The 26,103-nt window shown below is 33.0% G+C and overlaps 3 protein-coding genes across 6 annotated transcripts; all 3 read right to left on the reverse strand.

Moving 5' to 3' along the window:
* Positions 1-401: 401 nt before the first annotated feature.
* On the reverse strand, positions 402-1,697 carry LOC121237645 (heavy metal-associated isoprenylated plant protein 39-like). The gene is made up of 3 exons (XM_041134487.1): positions 1,413-1,697; positions 1,004-1,079; positions 402-716 (listed from the first exon to the last, which is right to left on the reverse strand). Exons 1-3 carry the CDS (start codon positions 1,416-1,418, stop codon positions 463-465), a joined length of 336 nt encoding a protein of 111 aa, XP_040990421.1. The 5' UTR covers positions 1,419-1,697; the 3' UTR covers positions 402-462.
* Positions 1,698-7,737: 6,040 nt separating this feature from the next.
* Positions 7,738-13,874, reverse strand: LOC121237560 (monodehydroascorbate reductase, chloroplastic/mitochondrial). Of its 4 annotated transcripts, none has more exons than XM_041134354.1 (17): positions 13,720-13,874; positions 13,468-13,642; positions 13,043-13,142; positions 12,845-12,922; positions 12,458-12,529; positions 12,204-12,322; positions 12,029-12,113; positions 11,065-11,154; positions 10,463-10,564; positions 10,237-10,326; positions 9,971-10,051; positions 9,650-9,721; positions 9,484-9,578; positions 9,262-9,350; positions 9,104-9,166; positions 8,949-8,989; positions 7,738-8,170 (listed from the first exon to the last, which is right to left on the reverse strand). In XM_041134354.1, the coding sequence occupies exons 1-17, from the start codon at positions 13,727-13,729 to the stop codon at positions 8,039-8,041; spliced, it is 1,494 nt and encodes a 497-aa protein (XP_040990288.1). In that variant the 5' UTR covers positions 13,730-13,874; the 3' UTR covers positions 7,738-8,038. The 4 variants fall into 4 exon arrangements, with proteins under 4 accessions (XP_040990288.1, XP_040990285.1, XP_040990287.1 ...); XM_041134351.1 differs by having other exon boundaries at positions 12,845-12,946; XM_041134353.1 differs by having other exon boundaries at positions 12,845-12,946; positions 13,728-13,863.
* A 2,383-nt stretch (positions 13,875-16,257) lies between these two features.
* Positions 16,258-18,044, reverse strand: LOC121237581 (protein ROH1-like). Its single transcript, XM_041134395.1, has 2 exons — positions 17,944-18,044; positions 16,258-17,801 (listed from the first exon to the last, which is right to left on the reverse strand). The coding sequence occupies exon 2, from the start codon at positions 17,737-17,739 to the stop codon at positions 16,570-16,572; it is 1,170 nt and encodes a 389-aa protein (XP_040990329.1). The 5' UTR covers positions 17,740-17,801; positions 17,944-18,044; the 3' UTR covers positions 16,258-16,569.
* Between the last annotated feature and the right edge of the window lie 8,059 nt (positions 18,045-26,103).

Here is a 26,103-nt window from a genome sequence, read left to right on the forward strand (position 1 = left end):
TTTGCTCAAGCGCCACGTCGAGCGCACCTTGAGCGAACCACTCTGGATGGGTTCTGCTCGAGCGCCACGTCGAGCGCACCTTGAGCGAACCTTTCTGTATGGTTCCGCTCGAGCGCTGCATCGAGCGCACATCGAGCGAATCACGCTGTATTGGTTCCGCTCGAGCGCTGAATCGAGCGCACGTCGAGCGAACCTCTCTAGAAGGTCCTGCTCGAGCGCCAGTTGAGCCATGTTGAGCACACTTTGGTCTTTTTCATATTACACTGCTTCAACACTTGTTACAACTCAATTTTACACATATTTTTATAAGAATATGCCAATCAACTAATTTTTCCCTCAACAGATATGAATTAAACACAAGAGGGACCTCTGCTCATGGTTTTCTGCAATGGGTTTTATTGACAGATTTCAGTTTTACAACAAAGCATCCAATCTTCCAGTTGTTTCCTCAGGCCTCACCAATCAGCATATGACACAGTTATTTTGATACTCTTCTCCATGATGTGGCAGATAATAATAGTATGTGAGCACGGGAGGAGGTTGTGTTTTATTAGCGTCATCCTTCTTCTCATCTTCCTTCTCCTCTTTTGCAGGCCCAACGGTCAGAAGTTCTGTGTGCCAAAATTTGCTCACCTTCCTCACAACATCCACCGGGTCTACCGTGCCAATGACTGTCAATTTTTGATCCTTCATGTTCATATCAATTGAATCAATGCCTGCAAATGTTGTTGAACAGAGCAGAATTAGATAAGTTATGAGCAGAGAGTGATTAAGTTTTCTTTTTTCAATCAAATCCGAGACGTTTAATTAGATAGGACTGATAGCTCCAACTGGTCGCAGATATTTGCAGGAAAAAGAAGGGAAATAAAATTATCCGAATAACAAAAGTTGCATTCAATTAATCTTAAAATAAATCTTGAAACAGAGATGGCACGACCAATATGTTTCATTGTCTTTGTCATTAACAAAACATAGGCAGCTGGAAACCTGTTAGAGTCTATACCTATAAGGCTGGAAACTGCTTTCAGGGCCTTCTGTTTTTCTTTGTCATCGTGCAAGTCCAGCTTCAACACAACTTTCTGCAACAAAAACAAAATATTTTTGTTTCAGAGATTGGAGACAACAAACATGACCATGATGAAACAGAAACAGTAATACTCTCTAAATAAAGAAAGACGATCATCCCAGAAAAGTTCATACTTTTGGAAATCAATTTCTAAAGTCTGCTTATGAATAATCCAGAGGTTTTCAGAGAAGGGATAGTTTCAAGAACAGTGACAAGTGCAATGAAGAAAATGATCAAAGAAAACAACGAATTCTGGAATATCAACAGTAAAGTTCATCAAGAACTCTACAGTATAAGAATTGCATGCAGTTTACTTCATTAAAAAAATCGTGAAACAACACCTCACCTTCATTTTCCTGGGTCCAAAGTTCTCACACAGGCGGAAGGGAAGGGGGAAGCAAAATAAATGTGTTTTAACACAGCTTAGTTTAATTAATCACATATAATATAAGATGAATGGATGAGCAGAGATTAAATAAGTGAAGCAGCTGAAGAAGGAGAATGTGCGAAGAAAGAGAGAACCCCAAGTCTTTTTCTCTTCGATGAACAGGTTTTGGAAGATGGTAGGACTTAAATAAAACTAGGGGGAATTCCAAAAGCAAGTCAAGAAAAAAAGTCAACTAAATTGGAGAGTAGCAGGTGGACCCGAAAGCTGTGTATCAAGTCATGGAATTGGTGGTATTTGTATCTACTAATCTCTTAGTATTGCTACATAGCAGCTACGGTAGTTGTGCATACATTGCATATATTATGTAGTTATTTTTAGTCTATTTATTTTGTTTTTTTGTACGCACAGACGGCTACCTCTCTCTCTCATCATCTCTCCAACATCTCTCTCATCAACGACTCTCTCTCTTATCTCCGCTCTCTCTCATCGCCACACTCTCTCTCTCATCTCCGCTCTCTCTCTCATCATCTCCATCCCGGTCTCTCTCTCTCATTGTCACTCTCTCTCTCTCTCATCATCTCTCTCATCGTCAATCTCTCTGTCATCGTCGGTCTCTCTCTCATCTCCTTCTCTCTCTCATCGTCTCTCACACATCTCAGTCTCTCTCTCTCTCATCAGCTCTCTCTCAGTCCATAGTAATTTTGAATTTGGGAGATGAATGTTGTAGGGTGTTTTTCATCATTTTACTTATGCCTCGTAGGGTGTGCAGCGGTTGCTCCCACTACAGTGGCTTCTCCCCAAATTTTTATATCTGGATAACATCTGGATAAGAATACGACGTGTCAATACTCTCGAGACTATTCAAAATATGACATTTTGAATTGGGACGCATCATCCACACTTATAGACTGCCTAATAGGTTTTTATTTATATCAACGTCTTCGAGTACATAAAGGCTATAGCAGAGTAGAAATGATATTTACAGTCGTTGAATGGACAGGCATTGCATAATCTTTTTAAAAAAAGTGAGTAAATATGAGATTCACGTAAAAAAAAATTAATAGTATACTCCACTCTTTTCCAAAATGATTGTGTGGTATTTGTGTACTTCATGACTATATCTAGCATTACTCGTAAGAAAATAGATCAATCTTATTTAATTACTTAATCAAATTAAATATTGGTGAAGTTTTAAAAATAAATAAATACATTATATGGATCACTTTACAATATTTAGTACTTCTTAGTGAGTATGACCTGCAATAGAAGATGAAGAACATGAATAGGAGGGTGCGAAAGAAAATTTTTTTTTTTTATTACTTTTCTCTTCGTTGAATAGGTTTTGGAAGATGTAAGGGCCTTTGATAAACTGGGTGAATACGAAAGGGAGTAGCAAATGCCTTAGGAACCAACCTGTGGTGGGAAAGCCAGAAAATCTTTGCGGATGCAAGGGTTGTATTAGCATGGAATAAATATCCTTTCTGATTATCGTTTTGAATTGGATGGTACAAATGAAATTTACTATATATCAATTATTATTTATCTTTATAACAAATAGTATCTGATGAGAAGAATTACTGACGAATATATATAATACAATTTTAGATAAACACGTAAGTCTATATATTATTTATCTCCCCCTCCAATTTAACCGTCAATTATGTCAAATAATAAAGGGTTTAAACTTTATAGGAAGTCTAGAGCATTAAATGCTATTAAGTATGTAAAATGGTTCTCTAAAGACCAAATCTTACACTTTTTTTTTTATTTTTTTATTTTAAGAATGCTTGATACGGTCCAAAGCATATAAGCTACGCGTACTTTTTTTTTTTTAAAAAAAGTGAAATTTATTATTAAAAAAGTATTTTTTATGTTTATCTATTTTTTTAAAATAAGATGTAAATATTATTTCTATTTTTAAAAAAACGATAGTATGGAATTTTATTAAAACGTTTTTCACTTATAAATATAACAAACTCAATAATTAATATCGGAATATTCCCACACGTCATCACTAGAGAGTGATATCATATAACTGGGAAAAATAGGGCACCATACAAGATAAGGTTTTAGTTAATGACTTGAGCCATCGGGAGACCCACTTGGCTCAAAAGATTTGTTTGATGAAACACTAATACCTTGATCATCTACACCAAGGAACATACTTTCACCACCAAGTGTCATGATTTAATTGGTTAATTTAGTTTTATTGTATTTTAGAAAAAATATTTGTAATCGTGAATTGTGTAACCGTCGTATAATTATTTTGAAAAAAGTAAATAAAACATGAGACCTATATGAAAAGAAAAAAAAATAATTTTTTAATAGTAGACTCTCATTATTTTTCAAAATAATTACGTGACGTTTACGCACTCTTCATAATTATACGTAAAATTACTTGAAAAGATAATAGGAGAGAGAAAGTTGAATAAAAATATTATAAAACTAGAATATAATTTTTTAATATAATTTATGTTTTGAAATTTGAAAAATTAAGATTATTTTTTATATTATAAAGTTAGAAAATTATACTGATTAAATGAAAAAGTTAAAAATTAAAAATTAAAAAATATTTATATTTAAATAATATTAAAAAAATTATAAAAAAAATTTAATATAGGACAAGATTATCTTACTTATCAAACTCATCTCAACTTATTTTAACTCATCATTAAAATTTTTTTTAATTTTAAAATAATAATAATATTAAAAAATAATATTTTATTATTTTAATTCAACTCATTTGAGTTCAACATTCCCTTACAAGATAATTTCATTTTATCTTTTCATGTCGGCCGGTCCTTGTCTACAGAAGTTAGGTCAATTATTGAATGATCCCTTGTAATTTCAAAGGTCATGGCTTTTTAAAAAGTCATGCCCTTTTCGTTACGTAAAATTTACGCGTTTTGGAGAAGAATAAGGCTATTACGCGTTTTTTGTTTTTTTTAACATTTATTAGTCAAGAAAGTAACTATTATATATTGATATTTTTTTTTATTTTTAAAAATATTAAAAAAAATTAAAATATAAATTTTACCTGATGACACGCCCAAAAATGATTGTTGGCGGCACCCTAACAGCACCCAGAAAATAATTCAAGAAGCTTTACAACTCTTACCGAATTAGTACAGAAGAATGAAATTTCACACACAATCTGAATAGCTAGTCTTGGCTTTAGACCTTTTCGCGCACACTTTCTACGACCTTTCCGATCGATAAAGGTGTTGAAAAGCCATACATTAATAATGCTTACGAAGTTTCTTTTGAATTGAATTCCATTTCTTTTGAATTGAATTCCACTCATTATACATAAATCGTTTTCTTATTTCACAACCATAGACACGTGCATTGCATGATAAAAGTCTTCAATAATTGCAAAGATGGAATTAAATGGTTAATTCTGAAAAGAGAGACGTATCATGTGTATCTTACAATATTTAATATCATGTGTATATAAATTTCTGAACAATATGAAACCCATATGAGCATTTGATGTTGTGTTTGTATCTCTGTGTATTAGACTATTCAAGTTGGTAAAGAAATTAGAGAAAAAGGTACTGACAATTGTTAGTTGTTAGTGAGAGATGATAACAGTTTGGACAATTAAATGTTGAATTTATTAGCCTCAACATATACATATACATGTCATGTAATTTGTACCATGTATGATGTCGAGTTGTTCTAAAGTTTCTAGGAATCTTCCTAGGGATGTAAAAAAAACAAAAATATATCAAAAAAACAGTCAAGCTAGATTAGACCAAACCGAATCGGTGAATTTGGTCCCATTTTTAAGTGGTCTAATGTGATGCTATTCTTAAAAATTGAAACCAGTGATAAGCCGGTATGGTACCGGTTTTTATATTTTAAAAATTTTCATATTTTGAAAATCAATTCAAACCGAACTGTACCGATATATATATTTATAATTTGTTATATTATATTATATAATATATGCTAAATTATTAATTAATATAACATGAGATTTTAATCGTATTATTCAATTCTATTAATTTTATAACATAAAATTAATATAATATATGATATAACATAAAAATAATGTTATAATTTTTAATATAACATTTGATATAAACATATAAATTTTAATCTTATAATATAAAATTCATATAATATAAAACCTTAATCTTAAACATAAACATTAATATTAAGTTATTAATATAAATTTACGTTTGATATATATATATATATATATATATATATATTAAAGATACATTTTCATATAATAAATTATAATATATATTTTTTTTGTAAATATATTTTTATACATTTTATTATATATATTCATATAAAAAGTCTAGAATTTATATAGATTATAGTTTAATTCAATACTATAATAGTATGTGTTAATTATTATAAAATAAAATATAAAAAGATTAATAGTTAAATATATATATAAACATCATATTATTACTAACATAAATAATTTATAAAACCAAAAAAATTGAATTGAATCGGATCAAAATTAAAAAAATTAAAAATTTTTATTTTAATAATGAACCGATTCGATATGAATTCTTTAAAATTTTAAAATCGAAATATACCGACTCGGTTCCGAAAAATATATAAAACTGGATCGAACTGTACACCCCTAAGATTCCTACTTTATTAAGTACTAAAAAGAAAGAGGAAAAATCAACACATATGGCATGGGATACAACACGATGGGTCTAGAAGTTGGCAACTCGAAGGACAAAGCGTTTCAGCTGAAGAAAAACCGCACATTAATTGAAGTTATTGAACCGTTCCAAGTAGTCTCAGACTCTCACAGATGGTTTTTACCGTTCAATTTTATCGTTGGGATTTTTTATTTTTTTTTTTCTTTTTATTTAGTGATTAATAAAATATTTTTTAATAATATTGTAATTTTTTTTAAAAAAATTAAAATATATATATAAAAAAAAAAAAAATCAATTCTACTTGACGATAATTCAGCTGGAAGCGATAGACGTTGTACCGTATTACTAAAATATAGGTTGTCGGCCATCCGTGATGAGAGTGATTCGAGTGGATCCCACATCCCTGAAAGGCTATTCGGCTTTTTTTTTTATTTTTTGACATTTTAAGATTATTTTATGTAAATTATTAATAATTTATTTTTTAAAGATTGATGTGGAAACACTACTTTTAATGTGGGGACTATCACGTTTGATATTAAAAAGATATTAAAAATGTTCCACAGGCTTTCTTACCTGTCAAGATCTCAATAAATGTTCCACTGAGGCTTTTTTACCTGTCAAGATCTCAATTCCTATCTATGCTTGTCAACTTTTTTTTTTTCTTTTTTTTTTTTCTTTCTTTCTGAGCCTATGCATATTTGATTTGTATATATAACTAAGAATAATGTTAAATATAATTTTATAATATTTAAATATAGCATATTTATTTATTTTTTTAAAAAGTAGGATTTATTATTAAAAAAATAATTTTTTCATAAAAATTCTAAATTTATCCCATTTTTTTTTTAAGGAAGTGCGGGGAAGTTATATTTCTAGTAACTAAAAAAACATCTAAGGTTGGAAGGAATGTGACGGCCATTTAAGGTAATTTTGAATTTTCTCATAGTGGTTGGGTTATTTAGTTCCTCTGGTAACGGTAGGTGCAATTATTTTCGTGTAAGAGCGCAAATCCTCTGTTTTGCAAAAAGAAATCGTACCAAAAAGGCTGAAAGATGAGATTAGATATTTGAGACAAAATGAATATAATATTATTTTTTAATATTATTATTATTTAAAAATTAAAAAAAATTAAATTATTTATTATATTTTTATGTGAAAATTTGAGAAATTTATAATGTTGAGATGATTTGAAATGAAAATAAAAAATTGAATAAAATATTATTAAAATATATTTTTTTAATAATATTTGTATTTATAATTTTTAAAAATTAAATTATTTATTTTATTTTATATAAAAATTAAAAAAATTATAATAATTAAATAAAATAAGATAAATTAAAAATAATTATAAAAACAAAAAAGGCATAAATGTAACAAAGATGGGTGTTGAATCTATTGATTTGAGTCAAGTTGACAGACACCTGTATGGGTAAATGATCTGAGATGGGCCTTTCTCGGATTTGCAATAAAGTTCATTGTCTCCTGAACTTTGGGTCAATTCTTGATTTTTGGCCTTGTTGGGTTGTGTGCCACTGGGCTACTCAGGTGGTTGAATTTCGGTTTTGACCCAACCCTATTAAGTATTTTTCTGTTAATAAAATTGCATTTATTTAGGGGAGAGAGAGAGAGAGAGAGAGAGTCATTAGATTATTTGGATTTTCATATATTAGTAAAAAATGAAAAAGATCATATTATATTTGCATACACAAGTACCATCTGTCTCTCTCTCTGTACATACTTTCTTTGGTACACAACCAAAGATTCCATAAACTCCTACGCATAGAGCATGAGAATTGAGGAAAAATAATCCCCAAATAAAACATCATTATTAGAACTACTACTGCTTCTGCAAAGTTCTATTGAAGATTTATTGATTACATATTGGTAAGAGAAGAAATGTCGGTTGATGATCAGCACTCTGAAGATTTGCCTGCATTATTTTGTAGTATGTTAGGCTGCAGATTCAACTTCTAAGGCAGTCCGAGCAACTTCTAGAGCCTCCTCAACTGAAGATGCATTCTGAAGCCTGGATTTGTCAACAAAAGGCTGCCTCCTTGCAAGTTTTGGAAGGAGTTGAAATTCCTTAAACAGCATAACAAGGCGTCAGTTTTATAGTCTACTAAGCCAAAGGCAGTATAATAGTTCAATAATCCAGAGTCTGCTTAATATAATAAAGTGGGAGGCATTTTACAGAACCAAAAAAAATCTATATTTAAATGTTAGATATCAGTTTCTTGTCCTCTCTTCAGGCTCCAATTGATTGCCCAGAATCTATGCAGGAATACGAGAGTTAAAAATCTTACCCCAACAATCGAGCTGTAAAATGACTTTAGTTTCAAATTCCGTTCCTACTTACGACTTTTGGTTTGCTTGATTAATTAAATGGGTATGTCTACAACATGTTATCAATTTTGGGTTGCACAGAGGTTGACTCACCGGATTTTGCTATATATCAGCTACTATTCACTCCCACACCCTATACCTGACAGCTGTTTTTTTTTTTTTTTTTTTTTTTTTTAGTGTGAGGTGTGAGATAGTAAATAGTGGGTGATGAGAAAGAATTTTTCATTTTCTCGATTGCTTATGCCATACTTTGGCATCAGAAATAATGTGCAGATATATTCTAGTAGAAGTATATGCATGAACCTAAGACTTGTGAGACCTATTAAAAGAAACTCATTGATCATGAGTTTTCTCCCGTGATAAATTACATCATATTGTTGTGTTATTCAGCTATCACAACAAATAACATCCCAAAGTTTCACGAAAATCTTCCAAAAAAATTGCCACAAACTTTTTCTCTTTTGTTGTATTGACTAATCTATCATCGATGGTATTTAAAATTTGGGGAAAAAAAGACCTCAGTACTTCCACTTTCAAGAAGAACTCCTTTCAGTTTACCTGTAAGACAAGAATAAACTATTCATCCTTTTTCAATAACAGAAAATTAAACATGCATACACGCATGAAGAGAGAGAGAGAGAGAGAGAGAGAATTTCAAATGAATTACAGTACCAGAATCTATCCAGAAGGTAGCTAACTTAGGATCGAAATTTCCGATTTCAATCGTCTCTCCAACTGTTCAGAAGGGAAAATAAACCATGATAGAGTGCCCAATATAAGGAAAAATATCTAGCATTCAATGCTACAGTACATGCGTTACAGATTCTTACCATTATCCCCAAAAAATTGCCACCATATTTTTCTTGGGCTACCTTCATACTCAAATACCCTCGAATAAAAATATGGAAGATAATCATACCTGTAAATCAAAAAGTAAAGTAAAGCAAATCAGCAACGCAAATCGATGAATAGAATGATTCAGAAGGGAGAAAAAGACACTGACAACAATGTTATGTCCTGGAAATTAAGTACGAGAAAAGAAACTGACATACGTGTGTGTTTGGGCACTCAGTAACGCTTTAATGCAATGTTGTGCTGACCGACGAGCATGATCCACATGTTCAACTCGAGCTATACGGTCATAAATCTATACGGTGCAAACCACACGTATTTTTAGATTAAGTAAGGTTGTTACAGCAAAATTTGAGATAAACATACCTTTAATGGGAAAGCTGCGACGTCTCCAATTGCAAAAATTCCAGGAATACTTGTCCGGAATTGACCATCAACCTGAGATTTGATATTATATATATCAGGTCTACACGAACATTGATTTATCTATTTTTTTCTCTGGCCCCTAATGTAGGCAAAGTTACAGTTGGAAACAAACTATTATCATGATTATTGAAAGAAAAGACACTTTATTTTAGTTGTGTTAGCTTGGAACAATTTATTATCAGATTTCTGATTGCACAAAGTATTTCAAGTCAAATTTGCATTAATTTTCGCTACCTAAGAGTAATTTAAAATTAGGCTCACCTGTATTCCACCAACAGTGGTGTTTAAGTGCACACTTTCAAAGGGACTGACGGCAGGTTTTGCTCCAATACCAATAATTACCTGCAAAAGAAAAATAGCATTTTCCATTTCATCTACTTCTAAATCTTAACCTCGCATGTTCAAACAAGACAGACCAAATTTCATTCTCATGAAATTATACAACATGCAGTGAACGATGAGGATACTTGTCCCTAGATAAGAATAAATGTGTAAAATATAATTCACAAACATGGGCAGAAGATTACTGTGTCCGCCTCTATGGTAGATCCATCCCCCAGTTTGACAGCAGCTACACGTCCATCAGGACCAGCTTCTAAGTTTTTAATGGAGACACCCTGGTTGACAAGGAAACAAGCTAACATAGTCTCTTTGTAGGGAAATAATCAAATGGCAGCTGCTCACAACTTAAACACAACTATTTTACACAAATGATGCATGTGCATGTATGCGTGAGAGAGAGAGAGAGAGTACCTTCAAGAATTTGACACCATACTCTTGATAGAGTTCTTCATATCTTCGGGCTAGAGAAGGAGTAAATAGTCTTTGCAAAAGATGACTCTCTGGAAATATGATCTTTTTTTAAGGAAAAAAAAAAAAAAAAGTGAGTTATCACCATGTAAGAGTACACATTCTGTGCTTTATTCAACAAAAGGATGGAAGAAATTCAAATAACACTGAGATGGTTTAAATTGCAGTTCTGCTGAAGTTTCATGCCATCAAGTTTTCCCATCATATAGAAGGAAAACTTTCACAAGCTGTCCATCATGTAAAAACTGCTTCATGACATATCTACTGAGCAATCCAAACCGATATTGGAACAAGAATAGATTTAATTAAGGTATTGAGGATTTTCTGGGCAAGAAGATAGAACTTTTAAAAGTGAACTTGAGAAACCAGTCAAATAAGATAAGAGTTGGCAGGGGTTACCAGAGCAGAGGCCCAGGTACATCAAACAACAATTATGTTCCAAAAATGTGAATGGAAATGATTATGAGTTCTGTAAGTTCCAACATTCGTCACTTTCATTAACTAAATCCATCCCTACCTAAGCAGCTGATTGACAGAACGCATACCGTCGTATCAAGTTTCCAGCCAACAGCTGCAGCAGCAACCTCCATGCCAATGTAACCACCACCAACAACGACCACCTTCTGTGCCCTCTCCTAAAAATAAAATGGGAAGTCAATATAAAACCAGGAATAAGCAGCTTCCAGCTATGAAGCAATCATTGATGAACATGCAGACCACAAAATAGCCTTGAAATCAATTTTAACAAAATTTTAGTGCGTCACAAATCTCAATGGGTACACATCTATCCTTACAGAGAGTTGACATCTGAGAATTTCACCATTTCCACATTATAGGATCCTCTCCATTTCACTTAACATGAACACTATCTATTTAGTGTAAAATATGAGATATTTTAGAAATACAACGTCCAAAAGTGATTATGTTGATAAGTGAAATAATTAGGCATCCTATATTTTTAATGAAATCAAGTTAAATGAAAAGGATCATTGTCCCTATCTCTACGGCTGGCTAATTCTCTCCACTACATCTAAGTGATTGTCATAGGAGGCTTTTTATATAATAAAATTAAAAAACAAATAAGTATATTTCATTCTGTTTAATAAAAGGATGACATTCTGTGGTAACATTTATAGAAGTTTCTACTTATAAAAAAAAACATTTATAGAAGTTTCTGAATTTTCAATTTTCAAACTTCCACTTCAAGAATACTGAAGGAAAATGTAAATGAAAAGCTAGCTAAATTTGCTTAACACTTGATGTAGCATAGCTTCAAATGTTCTGGTTGAATATGATGATGTCTTTTAACAGCAAGCAATTTTGTTTGACAAATAAACTTCCTTATTAACAAGAAGGTAAATACCTATATAGAATATATGGATTTTGACAAGAATCTCATATGACACTTGTACACTTGGTGCAGCTGTTTAAAAATTATATGCTTATTCAGTGGCATAGCATACCAAAAGAAGTCAAAAGAAGTTGATAAAAAGACAATAAAGAAACTACCAATGATGATATTAGTGAATCAGCATCTGCAACATCTCGGATATAGTGAACCCCAGGTAGGTTTCCTCCAATTTTCTCTGGAAACCTGAAAAATTAGTGAAAAAAAAATTGAACCATTTAGATGCATAATCTGAAAGCACTCAAATTAGTTAGTAATTCAAAATTTCAAGAGTACCTTGAGGTCGTGGATCCTGTAGCTATTATAAGTGATCCATATTTAAGCAGCTTGCCTGAATTTGTCATCAATGTTTGCTTTTCGATATCAACACTTGTTACAGGATCTTCATAAAACATCTAGGGAGGAGAAAAACAAAGATTTCAAACTTATGGATAGCAATTCACAAAATAATTATGAATGTTCCCTTCAGAATAAATTGGAAAAGTTCCAAGAAGTTATACATTGCTCAGTGTAAGAATTCTGAAGAATACCTCTATCCCTTTCTCTTTATACCACTCAGGGGATTGTCTTTCCCCACCAGATCCAACACAGGTATGGAACCCCTACATTAACATTCAAAATCAGAACACTTCCTGATCATTGCCAACAATAATTAAGAAAATGACATTTTTATACAATATCGTATTTCTTTTCTTTTTGGTATGCTTAACATATCCTATTTCAAATTCAAGGAATCAAAACTGCCACAAGGTAGGACAAGGTAGGACATTGATGTGTCAAACTTTCATTAGAGGATACAAACTAAGTTTCACGACACGATCTAACAGCAGGTGCTCTCTTCACAAAAACTTCAGATCACAATTTCGAAGCATTGGGTACATAAACTAATGCAATGCGTAAAGAATGATAGTCCTTACAGGTAAGCGTGCTGGCTTCTTATCTAAAGGAAACAAGTAAGCTTTCGTTAATGCCGGCCTTTCATAAGGCGCGTATGCCTGCGAAAAAAAAAGAGCCAAGAGCTTTCAAATAATAAACGAAATTGTGAGTTAAAATTTCAAATTATCATTCGAACGCAGTGGCCAATCAAATGAATCTAGAAATGAAGGCAGGCTCACCTCTTTAGACACAATACAGAGTCGTCCATCAGCCATGCCATGTTCGACGAAAGTCCGAGCCGCGTAACCAGCCGCATTGCCACCTCCAACGATCACAAACCTAGCGAAATCGCATTTGAAAGATCCCTTCTGGTCAATAATATAATAACAGTAATTGAATCTAACTCCTTCCCTTGACTTAAATTTTTGGGAGAATAGTTGAATTTTACATAGTATCGTAACAAAGTTTTGAATTTAAATTCTGATACTCTAATTTAATCTTTTTAATTAAATATTTCGTATGTCGGATTATTCCCTTGAAGGAAGATGAGTGTTAAGAATAAAATTTAAAGTGTAAGTTTCAGACTCAAAACCTTAACTTCAAACGGGAACCCAAAAAAGCAAAAACTGAAACGAAAAAAAAAAAAGAAACTCATAAACTGAACTCTCTGTTGTCGTTAGCGAATGCCGAAGAGGCGGCCACGTAGCTTCTCCGGAAGCCACTGAATCCGACCGAAGAAGGCTGGTGAGTTGGATGAAGAGAATCAGCACGAGGGCACCAGAGCGACAGCCCATGCTTGGGTGGCAACGAGTTTGAGATGGAGGCCATTAATCTACGAACTGTAGCTTGAAAAATAGAAAAGCAATTAGAGCAATCGTTACGGAAGGAAGGAAGGAATTGAGCATTGAAGTTGAACCTGCAGACATAGAAATAGTAGGAGCTTTTCTGCACTGTGATCTAAGATGGGAACTTGTGAATAAACAAACGTCGGTGGCTCTACAGCGGGTCCAAGAGCCAGGACACCGTTATAGCTTTAGACCGAAAGTCGTTGCCAGCGTTTTGGGAAATCATACCACGTGTCCCCGAAAATATCTCGACGGCGCGGATTACACGCTCGCAGACTATTGGTTTATTCCGTTGATTACATTTTTTTTAATACCCCCGTTGATTACAGTTTTAAGTATCATTCTTTTATTAAATTTTAATGTAATATTGACTAATTTAATGAGATATTCAGAAGTGATAATTAAAAAAAATAAAAAATTCACAACAAAAGACACATTCGAAACCCAAATTCGAAATCCAAAAAATTTATGTAGTTAAAAAGTTATGAAGGATTTTTTTAATATTTTATTATTTTAACAAATTAATCCAATTACAACTAAACACCGTAATGTCGGCATAATTCAATGCAGCAACTCAGGCGTCTCGGATGTTTGGGTTCTTTTTTTTCTAAGCTGTCTGATGTTTGGGTTCGATCATTGAAAGAGCATAAATGATAGCCCTTTAGATCTCGTTTGTATTTACAATTCATCTCAATCTATCTTAATTCATCCCACTATTATTTATTATTATTCAATAACTTTAACTCACAAATCTCACTACTATTCACAACCTATCTCATAACTATTCACAACTCATCTCAACTCATCTTCGAATCCAAATGACACTTAATGTAATTTGTATACTTTCTTGAAAGAGTTGGGCTACTCTGCTACTAAGAGAAATCCGCTCTACTTGACGGTTAATTGTTTTTTAACTTTTTATTTTTTTATATTCACTTTTTTTAATAGATTAAGTATTTTTTAAAAATAAAAAAATACATCAATACATTTAAAATCACTTCTTTAATCACTAAATAAATAAATAATAAGATCAAATGGATTCATCGTAACAATGGCAACTTTTTCGGTCAAATCAGCCTATGCCAACCTAACAAACACACAAAACTCTACACTAGAAAACCAAAACTCTGAAATTTGAAAAAAGCTTTAGAAACTCAAAATGTAGGACAGACTTAAACTCTTTCTCTGAAAAATAATGCATAATATTCTACCCACCAAATCTCTAATCAAAAGAGTAATTTCCATCTACAAGACTAAAGAAGAAAATCTCACTCGCCTCTTCCTTAATTGTCCCTTCTCTAGAATCTTATGGAGACAATCAACATTTCCACCTTTGCCAATCAACCAATCTCGAACTGGATTAAAATAATCCTCAATCCTGCACCTCTCATAAAAATTCTAAAAGATGAAATTCATCCATTCCAACTCTTTGCAACTCTTGCCATGGACAATCTTTGGTTTCTCAGAAACCAACTTCTTCATAATACCCAATGCTCAACATTTGAGTGGTTTGTTTTCAAAGTCACAAAGCTCCACAAAGAACATAGAAAAGTCTGGACCATAAAAGAACATCAACAGGAACTAAAGTGGCAAACTCCCCCAGAAAGTTACTATTCACTAACATTTGATGTGGTAGTCAAAGATCACGGCAGCATCATAGCCTCAGTATGCAGATTAGAAAGTAGAAACCCAATCATTTTTCAGACAGATTACATCTATAGCACCAACCCAAACTTAGGAGAAGCACCGGTAGCACTTATGGCCATCCAGCAAGCAGCAAACAAGGGAATTAAAAAAAGATTGTAATAGAAGGAGACTCAAAATAGGTAGTGCAAGCTATTTCAAATCCAAAGGTAGCCTTAGACTAGACAATACAAGCAATAAGAAGGATATCCACTACAACTTACACAAGTTCGAAGATTGGAAGATGCAAAAAATTTATCGATTTCAGAATCGATGCGCACATAACTTAGTGCAATAGGCAGCATCCAAACTGAAATTTGGAAGCATTCCCTCGTTTTAATCCCACAATATCTCCTAGACTTTTATAGTAGGAAAGATCCTTCCTCTTTATATGTATAATTATTGTCAGACTCTAATTTCCATTTTATCAATGAAACTTGCCTAAAAATAAATAAATAAATAAATTTGTATAATTTCTTTGATTTGATTGATAGCAGATGTCAAGGATAAAATCTCAACTAATTGCGAGTGCACTTATTTTTACACAACGGATAATTCAAAAGAGAAATCCTTCACTTCCACTTCCACTTCCACTTCCACTTCCCCTACATGTTACATGAAGCCTGCTTAGGCATCTATGTTTACCCATGACTCTGCTCAACTCATCAAACCTAAAGGCTAAAATACCGTGTCTTTCTTTTGGGATAAACTCCCGGGAGCACCTTGTCAGAAACAATCACACTCGACACCTCCAAATGGCATTCCCATTGTCATTTACTACAATGGGATAAACTCCCTTTGCTTTGCAACAAAATCAAAGTGTTAAGTTCCTTATCACTATTGTCACCAATAAACGCTTATCACTATTGTCACCAATAAACGCGCAAATAAGACAACCCTCCTAAGAGAGAACCTCAAAAATAACCTTTAAGAACAAAATAACCTTAATTGGGTATGTACATTTCTCTTCAACCAAAGAAGTTTCTGTAAGATTTCGAACTCAGCAATGCATACTTCAGCGCAATCTCAGTGGCTGAAGCTACAATTCCAAAAAAGACTCCTGTACAGATCCAAATCAATGATCACAGGTTCAAACTTTCCTCTGTTCATAGGCCAAGAACACCATAGATGATAATCTGCCGTGACCAAGTTGAACCTGGGATCAACAAAATTACCTAAAAAGTTTCTAACTTCAGGAGCCTGGATCGATCAGTACCCCTCTCTATTGTGTGCCAGATTTACATTGGGGGTGCAGACACTTTCCCAACTTGGTCTAGCACATGGAGAATCTCTGTCCTGCTCCTCACAAGCGTATGAAACACCTCTCTGATTTGTTGCTGCAAAGGCACCAACCCCTCCTCCATCTTCTTGCAAGTTTCGGCTAATTCAGCCACCTGCGCCACCACCTCCTCCAAGCCCTCAGCCTCCGTCGGGAACTGAAATGACTCGGCGAATTCGATCAGAGACTGCCCCAACCTCTCCAATCTCTGCGTCTCTTCCAGTAGCCCGGCCAAGCGGGGTTTCTCCCTCTTCTTCTTCCACTCCTCCGAAATCTTTTCTTGCAGCGCCACCATAGATTGGGCCCAGCCCTGTTGCCGCGGCCAGGGGAAATAGGTTGGCAAGCCGTTCCTCTCCTGGCACGGTATCGCCGCTACCAAAGCCCACATCACAAACACCATGACCGTGCTCATTATGTAGACAGGCGAGGCCAGACCGGACGATTCCGCCCCACGCGGCATCACCAGATTCGCCGACATGGCCTGGATTTGCTTCGCGGCCGACCATCCGATCGCCATGTTCCACGACAAGGACTGAATTTGTCCGGGCAGGGCTCGGTCCTTGATGGTGGCACCCCTACGCCCGAAAGACCAGGTTCGCTCCGCAGACTTGAGGTTGCTACCCTCTTGTTCCTCGAGAGTCAGCATCAGAGAATTCAGGGCCTTCTTCGCACGGCGGACCTGTCCATCGAAGATGGGTCTCTGTTCGAAAGCCGAAACCGCGATCTCCGCCAGCTTCTGGTAGTGTCTAACCGCTTCTACCCCGTGCGAGACTGCATTGCAAACATCAAGCGCCTTCACGACGCGGTCGAGGTACTCCGGGACGAGCCGGTCGAGTGGGGGCTTGGAAATCTGTGAAGGGTCTCGGCCCACTACCAGAACGGCCTTGAAATCAGCTTCGCAGCAAAGGAACACGTCAACGAGCTTGCGGAGCCAGGAGACGGAGAGGAGGGCATCGGCGCCGTCCTCGGAGCTGGATGAAAGGAGATCGGAGAAGCGGTCTGCCACCTGTTTCTGGAAGAGCTCAAGGTCCTGGAGCTCCTGCTCGTGATTTCCATCCATGGAAACCACCTGGTTCCGGCGGATACTGATTCGGTTCAGAAAAGAACCTTGGTTGTCCGTTGCACGCATTGTTGAATCTAAAGATTTCGATGTAGACGATCCCGAGTACAAACTACAAAGATTTTATTTTACTGTGGAAAAAATCAGAGAGAAATAAAGAACCAGAAGAGTAGGAAAATTGATGAAGAAGAAGAATTAGAAGAAGTCAGAAGTCAGAAAATTGAGATGCAAGGATATTGGCTCGGTTTGGAATGTTATATATGAGCGAGATACCTGGTCATGGCTTCTCAGGACTGGACCATTTCCCCTTCGTTTTTGTGGACGCTGACTTGGCTCGCTCTTCCAACGAAAATAAAATCAATGAAAACCATAAACACAACGTTGCATGTTGTGTTGAGTGCAGAGGCACAACTCTCCCCTAATTTAGATTTTTTTTTTTTTTAAAAAAAAAAAATTGGAACTTTTCCATTATATTAAGGTTTGAGCTTTTAATGTAGTTTTTCACGTAGTTGTTTCTACATTTTTTTTTAAAAAAAAGGATAAAAATTAGATCTTGGCTAACACATACTTTCTTTGAGAATTGACAAATAATAATTTTATTTAAATATCTTTATATCACATACTATTCATGTGATATAATTTAATTTAAAAAATAAATTTTAAAATTTAGATCATATCATATGCATAGTGTATAGTATAAAAAATTTTAAATAATACTACCCATAAATAAATGAATTTGATCTTGAAGACTAAACTATAAAAGGGAGAGTGTATCGAGACAAACATTCTCCAAAATTCCATTGGGAAAGAAATGGTAAGAAAATGTAAATGGCATTTTGGTGATTTATACAAAGAAGAGGAGCTTTCTCGGCAAGCCAGAAAAGCAAGTTGATCCCGGTGTTGTTCTAAGCCACACAGGCACTCCCGGTGTCCAGTCACCATTGTCCGAGTTAAAAGCAGTAAAAATTCCTTAAATCAGTCACTATTTATTATCATATATCATATATTTCATGAAAAATATTTTTACATCTTATAAAAAATATCTCTATATTTTATAAAAAATATCATCATATTCTATGAAAAAAATAATAAATTTTCACGTAATATGTGGGGGTATATGAGGTAAAATTTGTGGCAAAACTCTAAACGCATTGAGATGATACAAAGAGGATCCCTTTGACCAGGTCACGGGGCGGGTCGACCCTCTTCTCATTACATATGAAGCTGGAAAGTCAAACGAAGTGAATTTTATTTTCCGTTTTTTTTGTCACTCTTTAGTTAAACCAGCAGGGAGGGGACCCATAATCTGAAGATATGGATTTCAGAGTCAATATTGTCATGGAAGCACCCAAAGCCTAAGAAAATCAGATTGAAATTTTGCCAAAAGTCAGCACTAATATTTATTGCAGATCACTAGTACCCATCCCCAGCATGGACTTTTGAGTTCCTTTTTTTTGTCAAAAACTAGACCCATTTTGGCAACTACGTATGGATCAAAGAGATTTTGCCGGCCTAGATTCGTTTGGATAATTAAAAATTAAAGATCTTTCTTAGAAAATTAGGTTAAAATAATGTCAAATACACAAAACTGAGGTAAGAGTTAAAGAAGAAACAAGAGGAAGGTGGTTAGAACTTAAGACACAAGCAGTTCCTTAACAAGTTTAAGGTTTTTAATGAAATGATGCATGTGCTGACAAGTGGGTTTGATCCATCTTTACTTGACTATTATGTTTTTTTTTCCCAAAAAAAAAAAGCGATTGGGTTGACCCATCTTACATTATTAGTGCTGATCTGATCCTACCTTAATTGGGCCATTTCAAGCTTAATGTAATGTAACTAGGGTTGATCCTAACTTTAATTGGGCTAAGTTAAGACTTAGGGGGGGATGTGGATGGACAATTGCTTAATTAAAGTTGAATTGAAATCTTATTCGAAATGGTTTACGGTCTTCGATTCTCAAATCTCGCTACAGATCGATCAAAACATTCAAGAAGAAAACGGGAATATTAGTTAAAGAAATTAAAATAAGAAAAAGGGAAAGATCACTTTCTTGGTTCGGTATTTTTAACACATTTGTTGTCATGTCTAGAGTAGTTTACTTGTTAACCTAGTCGCTTGAGTAAGGAAAGAGGGATATTCTATTAACCCTCTAGCTAATTATCTAATAGGGAACTATGTCTTTTTGAAGTCCAGCTATAGTTTTGATCTTAAGTACAAATCTTTATCAATTCTCTATGATTCGTGATGATCGTATAATGTCAATAAACATGAGAAATTATCACTTGTTTCAAAAGTTTAAATCAATAGAAAAATATAGATTTAATTATTTGTATAATTGTAGACCAGTACTCAATGAGTAGACCTATGTAAAATCATCACTTATCTCAAAAATTTAAACTAATGAGAAAATATAGATTTAATTATTTATACTATATTCTTAACAATGCATAAGCGTAGTTGTCACTTTCACATGATCATCAACCATCAAAATAGAGATTGCTTAATAAAATTGGGTGCCTCAGGATTTACTCGTGAGTTTTTTTACTCTTCGTCTCAGCTTCCTTTCAAAGTTGAGGTGAGTGTAGGTTAGATTTAGGCTGCGTTTGTATGTTGAACTGAGTTGAATTGAGTTGAGATGAAAAAATATTGTTAAAATATTATTTTTTAATATTATTATTATTTTGAGATTTAAAAAAGTTGAATTGTTTATTATATTTTGTGTTGAAATTTAAAAAAATTATAATGATGAATTGAGATAAGTTGAGAGAAGTTGAAAATCCAAACGTACTAGTCGATTTAGTATGATTGAGCCATCTGTATGGCTATAATTTAAATCTATAGTTTTTAAATAGCCTTTGATAATTTTTTGTTTTTATTTTGATAATGCTTTAGAGTTTAGCGTGCATCACGAACCTAAAGTAAGTGCAATTATTTTTTGAAACTATATATTATCATAGAACTTGTATTTTCAACCTTATATACGAATGATCGATTTACTTTCATCTCGAAGCCTAGTTTATAGTTAGTTGAATTGTGCTAGGTCGAGTTTAATCAAAGTTTGGAATTCAATATTTTCCGAAAGGGAATTAGTTCATCATGTCTTCTTGAAAAGGGAGTTTGCAAGTAAAACCTTAAGTCTCGTTATCCATAATCAATTAAACCTTAAAAGTCTCTTGTACCGCGTCAAACATTGCATTAGTATCAACACTTCAAAATCAAAACCCGACAAGGATGATCAATTGATGACATGTTTGAATTTAGAAACTCCAATTTGAGGAAGAACAAGAAAATAAGAATAACGTACAAAATCATTGCATTAGGAACATTACTAATATATGTCATTAGTCTATTTATGTCATCATTGATTCATTAGGGTAAATCAATTGTAAGGGGGTTTTCCTCCATCTGTCTTAACGAGTTTGAGAAGGGCAACTGAGATAACGAAACACGATGTTACTAAAGAGATCATCAGTGGGAATAACAGGTGATGTAGGACCAAACCAAAAAATAAAATAAAATTTAAAGATAGGCCTAATTGTGAAAATAAGCTTAATTTAGAGGCTAATTATTTGGTGCAAAACATGTACTTTATTTATTTATTTTTTTTAAAAAAAAGTATATATCTTCTAAGAAGAAAGTGCTCCAAATTTTATTAATATAAAAAAACTTCTAAACTAAGGGAGAAAATTATACGCATATAATAATTTTCATAGCTGTTTACACATTCGGCCTGTTTTATAAGAGGGGGTATTTTTATAAAATAATTTTTAAAAATAACAATATTTTACAAAAAAAATCTTTAAATTAAAATATAATTGTATAAAAAATTGTACGTATATCGTTTGTTCATTAAACCAACTCATGGCCTGACTGAACAAATTATATGAAAAATATTATCAACTAAGATTAATAAAACTGTAATTAAGTCATAGTAGAATTGTAGTTATTGATCTATTACCTGCATCAGCAGGTCTATAGAACAAACTACTGAATCAAATTCAAGGATTGCACCCTGACAGATCAGAATAATTTAAGTACCTATGAACAATCATCCCATCAGCCCTTAGTACCCTTAATTTCTTCTATTGATCTGATGATTAATTATTTAATTTGCTACCATGTCACATTGCCATATACCGTGATTTGGGCTTGGGCTTTCTTCGATAACTGTGATTTGGGCCTAAATGGAGCATGGCGCTTGGAAAATACCAACTAACACGTCATGTGTAATCAATCGAGTGCAAGATTATTATTATTATTATTATTATTATTATTATTATTAAATGGTTTATGTAAATGGTTTAAGACTTTTATGATATATTATCTCACACGTGGGTTTATTAAATGAAGTGGCCCCCCGGCCTCCATCACCTGCCATTATCAACTTTACAGCTTTTATATTGAGTATTGACCAACCCTTGCTCCCCCCGCCTCCTCCTCCTGATCTCAAAATCTTTTCTTTTCTTTTCATTTTTTTTTAATTTATTTGTATTTTCCCCAAAAATTGATTAGTCGTTCTAACTCACGACAATCTGATATAGGCATCAATTAAAACATTATTTTTGTTGAAATTTAAAGCAAATCTTGATTCCAATATCAAATCATTATTTTATGCCTTCCATAGATTTGCAAATTTACCTATGATTTGTATCAAATCAAACCTACTTTCCTTTACTAATTATACCAAGTGAAGAGGAGGATCGATAGACTTCCATTGACGGAAAAAGAGGATCCATGAAAATTGAAAGGTTTCATTATGGTGGTAATTAGAGTGGCCGCCAAAAAAGGGAAAGGGTCCATAAGATCAAGATTCAAGCTTGAGAGAGAGAGAGAGAGAGAGAGAGAGAGAGCATGAGGTCGATATAGGATGATGCTTATATATGAGGAATGCTATGCATCGGTTATGTTGACTTTCACACCCCACACTTATAATTTTTTTTCCTATAAGGTGTGTAGGTGTTTCATAAGATTTGGGGTGTGAGGATATTTTTTATAGAATATGAGATATAAGGTAGTGAATAATGACTGATGAGAATAATTTTTCCATATATATGGTAGGGACATTTCATCAATGACTTAATAAGTTAACCAACCATGCTTTTAAATGGAAAGTCCCATTATAATACTAATTATTATAATAATTTAATTTATTAATCTCAAATCAATACTAATTAAAAACCCCAATGGTAGGCCCGAAAGCCATTCCATTGCTCCTCCTTAAAGCTAAGTATAATCATGATTTCTCCTTTTCGTTTCATGATCCTAAAAGGTCTTTTTTAAAAATGATTTGTATATTAGTTTCAAAGTTTTAGCTTGCGATCCATCCAAGCAAAAATCACTTCCTATCTTCACATCCAATGTGGTATATGATTCCCATCAATCAACAGAGATCCCGTTCCTTTCACTTAATCACCACATTTCTCTTTCTACTCTTTTTTTTTTTAAATAAAAAATTAATTAATTAATTCTATCTATATGTATTCAACTAATAAACGTGTTTGGACGGGTGTCATATATATATTAAATTATGTTATATATAGTCACTTTTGTATATTCTTTACGCATTTTACTGATGTGATTAGCCAAATGAATTATTTTATATTAAGAAAAAAGTGATATACAGCTCATCACATTAGTAAAGTACGCAAAAAGTATACAAAAGTAACTGCACATAGAATTTATATATAAATCATTTATCAATAACTACATATACAAATTAATTAGTAATTAATAGCTGGTTAGTTCTGTGTTTTAATTGACTAACCCCTTGATTAGACGGGGACCTTGCTTGTGTCTTTAACTTGCTAATTAACTCCATATATAGATTAACTATTTATGAGAAACTAATTAATTAATTGCTTAATTTTTAAATTAACCAAACATTGTCATGCTAATTGATCAGACAACAGTTATATGTACTTATCATGGCACGAATATTGATTAGAGGGATAATTAGGAAAACAATTATAGAATAACCAAGTAAATAAGAAATGAATTTTCAATTATAAATTATTAACTCATACAAGAGGTACGTTAGTACTACGTATAGTCATATGATCATTTGTTTGCCGTCGGTCGGCTAACTTATGTATGCACGCGGTGATGCAGCCAATGATCAAAACAAAACCCTAAAGATGATAGTTTACACTAAGACTGTTCATTTTTTCTCGACCTGATCCGAAATTTGAAAAATCGAAACAAATCTGGGTCAAAATTTGGATTACAAAATCCGGATAAATCTGGTAACCATTTTTTTGTTTTTTCAATTTGAATGTTTTGATATATTTTTTCGTGTCTCCAAATAGACTCTGGTGAAGCCTTCCGTCTCACTGACTAAAAACAGATTGGTAATTAGACGGTGCAAAATTTTTGTTGCAAGTTGGGATTGTGTATTGTGACAGCGTTGTTGTCTCGTGTATAGAGAAATGATTATCTGCACACGTACAACATCTTAAACTCGTACATTATCGTGAGAGGAGTGTTATATTTAACCATGGTTGCGTGTTGTCAGTAAATACCAAATACTTTACTAATTATACAAAAGAAAAAAAAACAAAATTAAATTAGACTACCTACCTACCTCAAATTCATACAGAGAGAGGAGTGTGGTGTACGTGTGCGGTATTTGGTATTTACTGCTCAAACCCATTACTTTAACCGTGGTTGCATATTGTCAGTGCATTCCATCTTAGTGCTAGCCGCTAGGTCTAATTTCAATCGACGTTCTTTTTTGTTCTGCATAACGGTTTATTTTAAAAAATTAGATTCGTTGAGAGTAAAGTTAAAAAATTAAATAAAATATTATTAAAATATATTTTTTAATATTATTTTTATTTTAAGATTTAAAAAAATTAAATTGTTTATTTTATTTTATATTGAAAGTTAAAAAAGTTGTAATGATGAGATGAGATGAAATGTTTTCTGAAAATAAACAAGACCTAGAGGCTTAGTTTAGATTTTTAACTCTCTTAATTTATTATTATTATTTTTTTGAATTTAACACAAAATATAATAAATAATTTAATTTTTTTAAATCTTAAAATAATAATAATAATATTAAAAAATAATATTCTAATAATATTTTATCATCTATACTCAACTCACTTCAACATCTAAACGTAGCTTAAAATGAAAAATGGATTCAACCTGGTTCTAATTTGGGTATATCCAAATTCCCGGGCCAGAATTCGGATTAACAATCCTAGTTCACACTTGAATTAGTATGTATGCAGACACAAATGTCCGATTTGAATAATGAGTTGAGATGAGATAAAAATTGAATAAAATATTATTAGAATATTATTTTTATTTTTAGATCTGAAAAAATTAAATTATTTATTATATTTTATTTAGAATAATAAAAAAATTATAATGATTAAATGAGATGAATTAAGATAATTTCACTATCAATACTAGGCCTAACCCTTGATCTGGCCCTGATCAACTGAGTACTCAACACGACACTTCCCGGCCCTTCCCCGATGAACCAAAATATAAGCGATAAATTTAGAGGCCGAGAGGTCATGAGCTAAAATTATTACCGACGTGGGAAAAGGAGATATAATTATGATCTACATATAATTAGTTTTTTTATAAAGTAGACATGTACCCTAATATTCTAGCTATATATGTATATATATATGGTCTATATATTGATCAGGAGTTCTCTTAGATTAAAAAACATGCAAAAAATTTGTTGGGTGACATGATTCACGTGCCATGCTAGGTAGTACGTATAATAGACGTTATTCCTACACAAAGAATATTTTTTCCTTGTAAATTAAGCGAGATTAATACAATTAAGTCAAACTCATTAATCAGAGTATTTAAATCATATATATATATATAGCAGCAAAGTAGTAGTAGTAGTACAACTATATTTCTTAGTCCTTGTCACGTCTTGAGGATTCTTTTGGAAGCCATGAGAAACTGAAATGACATGAACATAATCCGAATATGATTTGGGTTCGTGATTTACGTCATGAAATCGTCACCATTTCTACCAAATGATCATACATAAGTAAGATATTGAATGAAGACATGTAATTACAAGTATTAAGATAAAATCAAAATGAAGTAATTTCATTTTCGTGTCTCCAAATATCTCCTAACTAAATCATGATAATATCTTGTATGATTAAATTAATAGATCGCTCTTGCGTTAGCTAAAGAACAATATCATGATCTAGTAGCTGGCTGGTACTACTGATGTTTTCATGCGTCCTTGAAAGAAAGTTATGGCTTTTCTAGGCAGCCTAGCTAAACTTGATTTATTTATGAGTAATGCTAGGTATAGTCTTGGAGTGCGCAAGTGTCGTGCAGTCGTTTTAAAAAAGAATGGGATCCACTATTAATTTTATTTATTTATTTTCATGTGACTCATGTATTTATTCATTTTTTTTTAAAATAATTGTGCGGCACTTGTACACTCAC

The sequence above is a fragment of the Juglans microcarpa x Juglans regia genome, chromosome 6S (assembly GCF_004785595.1).
Source record: "Juglans microcarpa x Juglans regia isolate MS1-56 chromosome 6S, Jm3101_v1.0, whole genome shotgun sequence".
In the NCBI taxonomy this organism is placed as follows: domain Eukaryota; kingdom Viridiplantae; phylum Streptophyta; class Magnoliopsida; order Fagales; family Juglandaceae; genus Juglans; species Juglans microcarpa x Juglans regia.

What these genes read in the sequence shown, in the direction of transcription:
- LOC121237645 (XM_041134487.1), bottom strand. An exon ending in AGCAGTTTCCAGCCTTATAG is followed by an intron (nt 717 to 1,003) that starts GTATAGACTCTA and finishes CAACATTTGCAG; the next exon opens with GCATTGATTCAATTGATATG.
- LOC121237560 (XM_041134351.1), bottom strand. An exon ending in ATGGTGTCAAATTCTTGAAG is followed by an intron (nt 10,327 to 10,462) that starts GTACTCTCTCTC and finishes CTTGTCAACCAG; the next exon opens with GGTGTCTCCATTAAAAACTT. An exon ending in CCACTGTTGGTGGAATACAG is followed by an intron (nt 9,722 to 9,970) that starts GTGAGCCTAATT and finishes ATCAAATCTCAG; the next exon opens with GTTGATGGTCAATTCCGGAC.
- LOC121237581 (XM_041134395.1), bottom strand. Translation starts at nt 17,739, where the DNA reads ATGCGTGCAACGGACAACCAAGGTTCTTTTCTGAACCGAATCAGTATC.